The following is a 13,405-nucleotide window of genomic DNA, read 5'->3' as shown; positions in this document are numbered from 1 at the left end:
ATGGCCCCTCTGAGCCTATTGCGATGTACCCTGGGCTGAAAAGCCATGCATAAGTCGCAGAAGTCCTCTTGGCCCATGGCCTACATGGCATTTTGGAGCCCTAGGCACCGCATGCAGAGTGGGTGCTTGGCTATGCACAGAGCACCATGCGCACCAAGGCGCTGTGCACAATGAGTGCACTAAGCACCGGGCACCGTATGCACCAAGGCAATATGCACCAAGCACCGTGTGGACCGTGTGCACTAAGCACCGTATGCACTGAGCACCGTATGCACGAAGGCGCTGTGCGCAACAAGTGCACTAAGCACCGAGCGTCGAGTGCACCGGACACCGCGTGGACCGAGCACCGGGGTAACGTATGTACCGAGGCGCTATACGCACCGAGGGCCCCGTGCACCGTGCGCAACAGATGCACTAAGCACCGAATGCACCAAGTGCACTGAGTACCGCGTGCACTGAGGCACCGAAGTACCACGGGCTGAGCGTGCACCGGGGTACCGAAACTGGGGGCAGCTGAAGCAGCGGTGCCTGCTCTAACCGTGTGTAGTCACACACCTGGTCAGCGCATAGCGTATACCAGGGGACACACAGGCCGAAGCCGCGGTGTATAACACAATAATACAATAACAACAATATTACAGGGGAGCACGAGTGAAAGGCTGTAAAAGACAACAACACTCACTCCTTTAAATCAATACAGCGCAAGGCAGTCGACTCACGTACCACAGATAGGAAAGCAGCAGCTTGCAACGCAACCGCGTGCAGGTTGCTGAGGAATAAAGAAAGAAAAATGCTAAATCAGGAGTCACTGATTCCATGAAAGCGGCAAGCCAGCTTTCAGCCTGAAAGACAAGGGAACTGCAGTAGACTTGAAGCTCTTTTTCACAATACACTCAGATACCAACACAGAGGGTCTTACCATACCGTCTTGAGAGGCAAAAAGAGAAATGGCTTCCGCGGTATAACAGTTTTAATCCCTCGGTAGGCGGACTGAGGTCGTCATCCCAGGAAGGGGCCTATCGGCAACTCTGGTATAGAGAGTTCAGAAAATACCTACCAATAGGCAGGCATATCCCATACGTAATGTTGTTGGTGGTCATCTTCGAATTGAAAGGGAACATCAACATGTATTCTTTCTAACACAAAAGAAAGTAGTTGTGGATTTCATTTTTTATTCAACATGCAATCATTTAGGTTTCAAAGACTTATTGATTGCACCAGTTTCATCAGGGGGAAAATAAAATGTTATCCACCTTCATCTTGACTCCTTGAAATAATAATGGTTTTCATGACAACTACAGCAACTTCTATAAAAATGAAGTGTTTTTACTATCTACCCCATACATTTAGATAGATAAATATCCATAAAATAAATTGTAAGGTTAAACTACGTTTTTTGTTTGGTTTGTTGAGTTTAGCGATGCCCCAGATTAAAATAAAAAGCTCCTTAAAAAGAATATTTAATTTAATTTATCAATGCCGTGATCTATAAATTACATCTCTATATTAATTTTCAGTCAAAATCACTTGTTTTCTGTGCAAATCATCATTATAATTCAAGCTACAATACTTAATCAATAAAATAGTTATTCAAAACAATTGGAAATCAAAACAAAAATCTATAGTATTAATTATATTCCCTAGATGTTTATGTCTAGGTAATAAGGCATAATTAAAAATCAATTCAAAACTAGTATGTCACTTCCTCCATCAAAGCGATCTGGAGAGAGAAGGATTTATGACAGACCACTTCCAAATTCAAACAGGTTTATTTTTGTTTCGATATAAACTAACTAAACTAATATAAACTAATATTCCTCTGCTCTTGTTTCTTCACACAATGGTCATTTGAACTTAAAACACATATAATGAAGGTTTGTATTTTTATTTTTTTTTCTTCAAGAAAGCATCTTGGTGTCAGGAATACCTAACTGAACAACAAAACATACATGCTTGACCAGATATGTAAAAACAAAATTAGTTTCAGCACAATTGGGTAGGCAGATCCAAAGATACACATACTATTCAAATGTGACATATGTTATATCTCTATATCACTATCACTAGATCTCTGCTGCCAAGGATTCCCAGCAGGGTATAATTAAAATTGACTATGTTCATATATCAAATAATTAAATTAAAGCTTTCACAGTTACAGTAGATTAATTTGCCTTGACTATTTATTTCTTTCTTTTTTGTTTATGACAAATGCAGTTAATACTACTTATTAATGTTACCATATTATACTTTGTTCCCTTTATATAAACATCTTTGTTGTGTGGCTGAAAATCTGAGAACTGATCGTTTAATTAATTGGTAAAAGCAGAATGCCCGGTTATGTGTGCAGGCTATAGGAATAACCTGCATAGGGGGCAGTTCGAATGCGAACAGAAGTTCACCCAGAACTGTTGATAGAAGTAGGACAGAAGCTCAGCAGCATAAGAGCCTGTCTGTATCTGATTCTGTTGAATCACTCTTTCCCCTTTAAAGACCCCGAGACAGCTAACGTCTGGTTTCCCAACCTTTTATTTTTCACTTTGATACAGATGAAAAATGACTGCTGTAATAATAAACATTGAAAACTTACAGTAAAAATAAAAAGAAATAAAATAAAATAAAAAAAAAACATCTTAAACATGTCATGACAACTAACACCTGGTTTAGGTATTTGCATTTCAGGTATTACATAAAAGTACACTCTCTCACAAACATAACTATAACAATTACAATATATAATTAAACAACTTCTCTTTTTTCTATTTAGTATAGTCAGGTTTGATGTCATCTGTTGAAGCATTAATTACATACACTGATTGAACAACAAAAAAGAAACACAACGCTAGTTGATATGCATTTCATAATTTGCAGGTACTACAGTGTATTCTGTTAGCATGTCTGTCCTATATGTAGACAGTACAACAAGCTGAGAGTTAAAGAGGATACAGTACCCATACTACTGATGATATTGTATTAAATCTGTAGAATTACACTGCAAACACAATCCAATAAGAAATAAAAAGTATTCCAACACAACATGAATTTACTTTTATTGCTCACAAACATTAATCCCTGTAAAGTTTTTACAAGATAGAAAATCATATCAATATTTTCAATTGCAATAATTCTTCAACACAAGCTGGAATTAACTTATATAATTGTTCAAAGTTAAACTTCAATTATTTGTCTAAGTGTAGGACACATCAAGTATACAGTACAAGGAAAGACAGTCAAGTTGATATGAAACTCCATTTGATTTAATGTTGAGAAAATTGACTTATGCCAAGGGTAGCAACAAAACATCTTTTCCCTGATATAAAACAGAACAGTCAGATTGCACAGTGTTTTGTGTAGTACATGTTTCTTGACTTCAGTTGAAATTTTACCTGATGTAACAAAACAAAATTGGTATTGTTACGCTAGTTTTGCTCTCTCATACACTGCAGGACCACTCATCTATTCAACCCCTGTGTGTAAATCATTTCATATTCATTACTTGAGTGCTGCAAATAAGTTAAACATGAAAACTGTAAGAAAATACAAAGATTGTGACACAGAATATGAAGATGAGAATTCAGGATTTTGAAATCACCATGTACTGTACAGACAAACATTATGTTTGTATCTGGACACTTGAAAAGCCATTTGAAAGTATTAAAACATTGAGCTGGTTTGAATAATACTGTGTCTTTCATGCCTAGTCATTTCCATTACACCTTGACAGTTGTCAGTCTCCGCTTAGGGCTCAGCCAATGCTTGACATGTTAAAGGGTTAAACTTTTTAATTAAATAAACTGGTCTGCAAGACACTCAGTTAACACGAATATTTTTCAATTCCCTATTGCTGTGAAGTATGATATCCATTTGATCTCATTTACAATAAAGGCTGAAAAAAGGAAGATGAACACATTTATTATGGTGGACACTGATGTTTAGTCAATTTAAACTGTCTTCTTCTAGATTAAACTGCCATTTTGTTTTATAAAAGTACTTTGGTCCATTTTGATTGCTAATGGTTGATAAGTTCTTGATGAATTGTAAGAACAGAGGCCCAATTTCCAAGTAATAGAATTGCAGTAATAATCAATATTATCAGAAAATCAACAGCCATCCCCACAATATCTCAACACATACACATCATTAAACTTCATGATGTATTGCCATATTATCACATGCCACTGTGCAGATCTTTCCATTTATTAAAGCAGAAGCCATTACGTCTACCTCTAATAACATTAGGGTACTGTGCTTAATGGTAAACGGGGACACCAAATTGATTTCCAGGTTGTTGAGGAAAAACTATTAAGCTTAACTCTACAGTATGTCCTTTAACAAACTGCTGGATCCAGAACATGTACTGTTTTTATTGTTTCCAGGGCGACTTACAATTGTTACGAAATATCATTCATATTTCTATAACTAAGGTATCTAAGATTTACTTGGTTAATTAAATTAACTGTTAAGTATGAGGCTTTTAATTTGTCACATACCAGCCAAACAATAATTCTCAGTCTCAAAGTGCATACAAAAGTAGTTGCCCACTTATTACAGGAAGTATCAAAAATTTAGAAATGCTTTGTCAAACCGGACCAATTAGAATTTGCTATAGTGCGTTTTGCAAATTACAATTGCTGTTGTGTTTGTCCTTTTTCTAAACATCATCACAGGTCTAAATGTGTAATAATGTAGCCTGTAAGTGAGATGATATTACCCCTATCTTTACTATAAAAAAGCACAATACAAATAAATGCCTCTATACACTTACTCTACAAAAAATAACAAGAAAATTACTGTTTTCATACAGTAATGATACTGCATGGTGGAAAAACAACACAAAACCAAAAAACTACAGCGATTATACTTGCTTCATTTTAATTAAAGTTAATCTTTTTGAACCTCAACAATCACTTGTATTTTCTGTGTTCATGATATCTACCAATAAAGAGATTTGCATTAAATAAATGCAAATAGATCTGCAGAGCAACAAAATGTTTTCAGATATATAGTAGAAAAAGAAACTTAGGGGGGAAATCATAATGGAAAGCAGGAGGATGACGGCACATTTAAAGGACCTGGATAAAAAAGTGAACGGCTACAGTAGGTGTTAACTGAATTAAATAACATTGCAACACACTCCCTCCATTAATCAAATGCAATTTCCCCAGCAAAAAAGTAATTGAATTGGGCCCTTGGGGTACAAAATGACACTGACTCTTATCCAAAAATAACCAAAGACATATTCCTTCCCAAGGTTTCACTTTTTTTCACTCAGTAATGAATCTGTTTTTATATTTTCAATAACCTTAAAACAGCATTAATAAGCAGGGTCTGAATATATCTATACATTGAGATCAATGCATATCCTGACTTATAACCTGTGCAAAGCACACAGTTGTTATCATCAGTACATTTCTGGGAATGCAATGAATGTTCCTTAAAAGTAATTTAAAACCAAAATACTACATAAACAGTCCAAATTATAGTTGAACCAATTACATCTGTAACAGTTTTATTGCAATGATATAAGCCTTGGGTTTGCAAGGATTTGAATCAGTGTTAGTATTAGATTCAAGTCATAGTTGAATGAAAACAATACATTATTCTACTGTGCTACCCAGGCTTCAGAAGCAATGCCATTTGTATCCTGCACAGACATCAACAAGTACTCGAATCAGTCTTGCAGCTACATCACTGAAGATTACCTTACAATGGCACCAGTTCTTTCTTTAGCCTTAATAGAAATCAATACCAACACACTTCTGTATTGGCACAAATGATGAAAAGGCCAGAAGGCATGAAATTACAGATTAGGGCCTCTCTTTTAAGTTTCATACAATGAAGGGAATTGCAACGCCTTTTTTGCTACATTATTTATGTAGATTTTTATCTTTCATGCGTTAAATATATTTATTGAAGTAGTATTAGGTCAAATGTGTATTAGCACGATACCCACAACATGCTGTGAAGGACTTTATTTTTGTAAAAACATCAACAACCACTAAGAACAGTGGCAGATATCCCTGGCACAACTTGAAAGGAGCTATTTTGAAAATAATATAAAATGAGAAAATAATGAAGTAGAAGATTTCCTTCAGCAGTTCTGCTGTAACAAATATAATGAAATATAATTAGGGCTTCTGTTTTTCGGGTTTTATTAATTGTATTTTTCGGTGCTTATTTTTAACTATTTTCGAGTTTTATGTAAATAGTTTTTTTCAAGGCTTTCGTTTTTGATATACTGTATAAAATGGGTGTTTTTGGTTACTTTCCAAAATGCTTGAGCGGTTTTTTTTTCTGTCAAAATGTGTAGTAACTTCCACAATGAATTTTCTGTCAAAATGTGTAGTAACTTCCACAATGAAATCCTTATGGTCATGGGGACATTCTTCTGAGGTTTTTGTGTGTAGGCATTTTTGTACATTTTGCCACAATTCTGTTTTAAATCCTCTGTATCTTAACTGTGTAATACAGCTTTAAATCCTGCTATTATTATTTATTTCTTAGCAGACGCCCTTATCCAGGGCGACTTACAATTGTTACAAGATATCACATTATTTTTACATACAATTACCCATTTGTACAGTTGGGTTTTTACTGGAGCAATCTAGGTAAAGTACCTTGCTCAAGGGTACAAAGCAGTGTCCCCCACCTGGGATTGAACCCACGACCCTCCGGTCAAGAGTCCAGAGCCCTAACCACTACTCCACACTGCTGCCCTATGCTAACAAGCCTCCATCCTGGCTGTAATCTCGTTTTAAATCTCGCAAGCGGAGTCTCCAATAGAAATGTAGGAATGTGCTGTCATTCAGTAGTTGGGGCAGGTTTAAAGTATTCAGAACAAATCAATGATAGATACAAGTCACGAAGGCAGGACATTGTCCAGCAGCACTGGGAAATGTATGTATTAATATTTTTGTGGTAGGTTTTATTTTTTAATAGAAAAAGGGTAAAGTCAACATTAATTGATTAACCATTTCCACAGTTTTTCAGGTGTTTTCCAGTGTTTACTGGCTATCCACTGATTTCATTTGTTATCGGGGGTGTTTTATCAGGTTTTATCGGTTAAAACCGAAAATCAGAAGTCCTAAATATAATGCACAAACACCACCAAGATTTTGTAAAAAATATACCAGGTCATGTCTGAAGGAATCCCAAAATCGAATTTTCTCCACATCCAGTGTTCACATATTAACGTTTACACATAGTTTGATTTGTATGTTTTTATTGTCCATTAGGAGTTAAAAAGAACCTTATTCACAGTCTACTCCAACGTGTTTATACACGGTCATATATATAAATCTGTATGTTTTACTGTATTTCAGAATAAACTGATATATGCAGCACATGGGAATGTGAATATGTATTTAGAATCCCTGTCGCCCCATTTCTGTCTGTGCCTGAAAACACAATTTCTATAAGTAGGTCTACTATTTTACATTCTAAAACGACTTTGTGTTTTTGTTTGTTTGTTTTTTTAATTCAAAGCAATTTCCATCATAATGCTTTCACTCAAGCCAGAAGGCAGGAATCATATCATATCAACGATATATTGGCAGCACAATTTGCCTGGGGACTCTATATTTTGGTGTAACATCATAACATTGCATTCTCATTATGACTTTCACTCCTGAGTTCTGAAATATCTACTTTGCTTCCTATAATTTGATTTACATGTGCAGGGAAAAAATAAGAAATTACAAAGACTAAATAAAATATGAAAGTATTTGTGAATTTACGGCAATTAATGAACTGCCACCATTTTCTTTAAAAGAGAGAGTATCACATCTATCTGTGATACCTGTGATTTTTCTTCTGCCTAATGCAGCTGTATAAATAAATACCAAGACTAGATAATAACTAATTTGCACATGTTTTTAACTGACTTGATTCAAATAAATTATATTATCACTGTTCATTATAAGAAATAGCTAAACTAAGTGTTGTTCTCTTTGACTTATAGGCAACTCCTATTGAGGTGAGCAGGTAGATTTTGATTCCTGCAGTCTTTAGTCGTAAGCACATACCTGCTCTCACAGCTACATATGAAAACTAAGCTGCCTTACTTTGATGCATGATGTAAGAATGCGTGTATAACAATATGAAGTTTAAATTATTTCCCACATTCATACATTTAGTGTGGGTTTTGGAGTGAACCCATGTTGTTGGAATAGCTGCCCTCAAGTATTAGAGATGTCTACATATCTGAGTAAAATGCCATCAGCAACTGTGCCAGTGTTATGTGAAGGGCACCTTTAACTGAATGGTCTGTCATCAATTTGGAGGTTAAAATGATGTGGCAGCAAAACAGTTCATTTTTAAGGACAACACTAGAAATAACTTTTGGCCATTTTTTTTTTTTTTTTTTTTTTCTTAAAATAACCAAGTCGGTCTTATGTTTGAGACTGAATAACCAATAACCATATGAATAACTGAATAACCATCTACATCCTAACAAACTTTTCTGGGCAATAATGAAACATGAAGCTTATTAGGCCTGGCAGAACATTGAGCTGCCTATGAATCTATATATCATATCAATACAGTAAGATAACCAAATCAAGCAATGAATGAATCTGAAAGTTTGGTTCAGCTCTTACCATCAACACAGGCTGGTTGTGCTCTCGTTGTGCCAGCGATTTCCCCTTTTTTACATGCACATCGTGCTGTTTGCCGAGCTATAGTCCTCCGAGGCTGACTGCTATCTCTGTCCAGAGTGACAATTTCACAAGTACCAGCAGCCAGCTGACCTGGAAAAAAAAACAGCAACAGGTATCAGTGTCAGTGAGTTTGCTACAGGCAATCAGTTACTGTGGAAGAGAGTCACGGCCCAATGTCACAGCAGATGCTATGTGACAAATGGGAAACGAGGCTGATGGATATCATAGAAATGAAACGACAAACTTTTTTTTTCTTTTTTAGTGATGGACATGTCAAGCTCTACAAAAAGGGTCACTGTAAAAAAAACAAACAAAAAAAAAACACATTAAAATTTTTTTAGACAGGCTCACTGGGGCCATGTAAGTTGTAGTTGGCTGGAAAATGTGTTGGGTAATAGTTTTATGACAGTACAGCTATGTTATAAGAGTGTAAAGAATGGCAATCATGTTTAATTTACTCAATAGGCCAGCTTTACATTACATACCAGTGATCTTACTTGTGTTCTGTCTAGATTGACGCCAATCACCAACAGCCCCTATTCAAACACCCCTTCTAATGATGTCATTATCTATCATAGATACTGCAGTTTAAAAAAAAAAAAATTAAAATACAGTACCTTTTCATATTATTAATCTCTGTAAGACGCCTTAGATAAAGGCGTCTCTTAAATAAACAAATAATAATAATAATAATAATAATAATAATAACCAAGCTTAGTAATGGTGGTGCCTATGCGTTTCTACACTTAAAACTCAGCTGAACAGGGCTGTAACTCAAGCACCAGATATTTAGCTGACTTGGCTTATGATGTAAGCAGTTTGAGACCACCGGGAAAAAACCTTACTACAATATAAATCTTCCACTACAAAACTCACAGACCTTATGAAAAATGTACATGGTGTGCAGTACATGAAATATTGACCAAATGTAGCTAATTAAATTTCAGTTATAAAGTTATATAATATGGCAATACATAAAATGTACTTGTGTAGCAAACTTAATAAAAGCACATGTATTTATTCACTGCTAATTCAGGTTATAGTTTGATTCTAACATAAACACGTATTGGCACTGTGATAAAAATAATTAAAACAACTAGTATTACTGGGATTTATTGTAATACACTGCCTAATGTTACCCCTTTTTCAGTAATTTTATTGATTATGCTATTTAGACATTAGACATTTACGATGACTAATTTTCATCTAATCTGGTATAAAATGTTGGTGTAAACTAATACAAAGCATCCCCAGCAGCATAATACAAGGGAACAGCATCTCTGATTGAATGATTTGTAAACAAATCTAATAGTATACTTCTGATAACCTGTGATAACTGGAGCAGAGTGCCCCGTAATGGATGGTTCGGCAGTTCATTCTAGGGTCAGTCGGAAGCCGGCCATCCTGGAAGGGGGCCGCGATACCAGAAGTCAGCGCCTTAATGCGGTAGGTGATGTGACAATCACGGATTGGAGGAGAAGTGATTGGCCGCGCCACCGAAAGAGGGCGTGACGGAGGGTATTTAGAGGAGGTGGCCCCAGTGATTTGTTCTTCCGTTATGGTTACGGACTGACCATGAGCAATAAAGAGAAACCATGAGTGTTTAGTTTAGTGTCTGTCTATTTAACCATGTCTAGTTTGTCATTGTAGACGGCTAAAGATTCGGGAGCTGTCGCTGTCAAGCCAGCATTAAACCCGGACTGCACTGTACTACTGTAAAGCACTCATTTCACATTCACGGAGCACTCGCTGTTGGACTGGTGAACGTACAGGTGTCTTAAAGAATGTGTTTATTATAAATATTTGGGGACTGAACCCTGTGGTTTTGCTGACTATACACATTGTTGTGTATAGTCAGTGTTATTATTTAAAAGCCTTAATAAATCTTTGTTATTTACCCTTGGAACTGTTGTTGGCCTGTTGTTATTAAGCACTGCATCACCTCTACACCTGTGCACTACTAACCACTTTGCCACAGGCAGCCATGAGTGAAGGGTGGCATTGGATTTTGCGTTTCCATAACACTGAAAATATGAATTCAGCATATGAAATGGTTTATGAGACATAAACAGTTGAAGAAGTGGTGATGAAGGCTGCCTAATAAATCATCATTAATAACAAATACACCCTTAGGACATGTTTCTCATCAGACACATAGTAACATTTTATAATATAGCCATTAGAGATCATATTTCAACCCATGAGCCAAAAACATTACAATATCATCATCAATTCCAAGCAATGCAGACTACTTAGGTTACAGCTCTGTAGTCCTTGAGGTGCCGCTGTTACACTGATGACATCACAGTACCAAATTCCTGGAAAAACGATTTACTTCTCGGTTTCATGTCATAATTCTGTGAAATAATAAATCGACTCCCATTGGCATTTCCCAAAGAATAAATACGCACAAAGCCTGCAGAATAAGTCTTTGTAAACACACAATGCCAAAATTAAGATGAGTACAGGATTTACATGGATCCCAATTTGAGGTTTGAGGGTGATGCTTGAAATTTATTCATCTTTTTACTGTATTTTACTGTACTATGCTATTAGTCAATATGACATTTGAAGTACTATCTATGTACAATGTTTATCAAGTGTCTGCTCATCAAACAGCAGGGTTTACAAGCTGCTGATATCAAGGTAGGAACGTTATATCTCAACTACATTAGCTTCCTTAAATTAGATACAAAGTAAGGTTGCTGCAGACAAGATTTGTTGCATAAAGTTTACAAAAGGTTGTGGTCAACAACAGAACCCCCAGTTTACCCGACAGAAAAATGTGTAGAAGATTTGCTTTAGGCAAACCACTGAGAAAATGCTACTCTTAAAACCACTAAGCAGACATTTCTTTTAGGCTACGACATGGACTGGCAGTGTTATCAGAAAGATGGAGTCGTCTGCAGTTATAAGAACCCTCCTTTCCCCCTTATCCATAATTGCCACGGTCAAGGAGAAGAGAAAACAAATAAGGCAATCTTTGCTATAACCACTGTTATTTTATAATTTTTTATAATTTTTTTATTTAGGGGCAGCAATGTGGAGTAGTGGTTAGGGCTCTGGACTCTTAACTGGAGGGTTGTGGGTTCAATCCCAGGTAGGGGAACACTGCTGCTGTACCCTTGAGCAAGGTACTTTACCTAGATTGCTCCAGTAAAAACCCAGCTGTATAAATGGGTAATTGTATGTAGAAAATCATGTGTGAAAAGTAATCTAATTCTATGTAAAAGTAATATGATATCTTGTAACAATTGTAAGTCGCCCTGGATAAGGGCATCTGCTAAGAAATAAATAAATAAAAATAAATAAATATTATAGTGTTGTCTGGCTGTGTTGAGGATTTGAAGGACAATATATCATCAAATGAAAAAAATACCAACACCACCCTTGTTCATCATGCTGGCACGTTTTGTTTTTGTTTTACTGTTTCAATTTATCATAATACCCGCTGCAGCAAGCTGGAATCATGACAGTGCTTTTAAGAAGTGTATGGCTTCCATACTTTTTAGCATAACTGATGTTAGTATCCTAGGTTTGACAGGGTGTATTTACTTTTTATATTTCAAGAACTGTGACCCATTAGTTAACTTAACAGGAGGCAAGCAGTTTATTAGTATGTTTCTAATGTTGTGGTGGTATCATCTTCAAGTATCAGTTATCTTCATGCCATATTTAGGAATTTTGTTATGTATCTAAAAAGCCAAAACCCTCTAGAATCCAATTCTACCTGACATCTTACTCAATATTGTAAGTTGCCCTGGATAAGGGCATCTGCTAAGAAATAAAATAATAATAATAATAATAATAATAATAATAATAATAATAATAATAATAATATACTGTAGATTCTGCAACTTTAAGTAGTACACATTTCTGTAAATGATGGTCATGTTATAGATTTTATACTATAAAAATGTATATATTTGATTATATACTGTAGTAAAAAGTAATAAAACAACAACAATGACAAACTAATATTTAACACAGAAAATATAAAAGTTCTCGAAACTAGAACAATGGAATTAAAATATACAATTTTCAAAATATTAATATTCCAATTCTAATCATTTATAAAAAAAAAAATGTTTTTTTTTAGTAATATTAAATACATACAGATACATACATTCTGAAAACTATAATTATTTAGATTAGAAATGGTTCCAACCAAAGAAAAGAAGTACATTTTAATATAACCCATCATTGAATGGTTTGCATGCATTCTACAGTGTTATAAGCTTTTTGCTCTGCCCCTTTTTCTAAAATATATGCTTTTTTATTTATTTTTTAAAACCACATTGTAAAGTGTCACATTTCAGAATATCACATTACAGATAAGAGCAGTTGTTAAGTACAATAAAATCAGTAGCAAATACCAAAGTAAAATAAATTACATGTATGAGTGGGTTCAACTAAGGGCAGTTAACTTAAATTAAAAATATTCGCTTATACGAGTAAAGTCCAGTATGAGCACATAGTAAGTACGATGAATGGATGAGAATGATTTCAAGAAGAGCAATTACAAAAAAAAAAAAAACTGAATACGGACACCTATAAGAGTAATGTCAAATACAAGATACAGGAAGTAGTTATAATTAAGAGCAGTAGTAGAATATGGCAACGTATGGAGCAGTTCAGTACAAGTACAAGCTGATGCAAGTACTGGTACAATTGGGTGCCATATAGTCTAGTATAGTCGAGAAATGTGAGGTTTACAGATGTTCTCTGAAGAGGTGTGTCTTGAGGAGGTG

General features: G+C 35.4%; 1 protein-coding gene across 4 annotated transcripts in view; it reads right to left on the bottom strand.

The window, feature by feature from the left end:
• The window catches only part of LOC117419875 (chemokine-like protein TAFA-5), a 190,709-nt gene that overhangs the window by 128,361 nt on the left and 48,943 nt on the right, over positions 1-13,405 (bottom strand). For all 4 annotated transcript variants that reach the window (XR_004547311.3, XM_034033198.3, XM_034033202.3 and 1 more), the window contains exon 2: positions 8,595-8,744. Coding sequence is in view for 3 of the 4 variants with exons in the window: in XM_034033198.3 (XP_033889089.1) it covers positions 8,595-8,744 (150 nt within the window). In the remaining variant the exon portion in view is untranslated. The remainder of the gene's footprint in view (positions 1-8,594; positions 8,745-13,405) is intronic.

The sequence above is a fragment of the Acipenser ruthenus genome, chromosome 14, assembly GCF_902713425.1.
Source record: "Acipenser ruthenus chromosome 14, fAciRut3.2 maternal haplotype, whole genome shotgun sequence".
Lineage (NCBI taxonomy): Eukaryota > Metazoa > Chordata > Actinopteri > Acipenseriformes > Acipenseridae > Acipenser > Acipenser ruthenus.
This window is presented reverse-complemented; position numbering and strand designations above follow the sequence as displayed.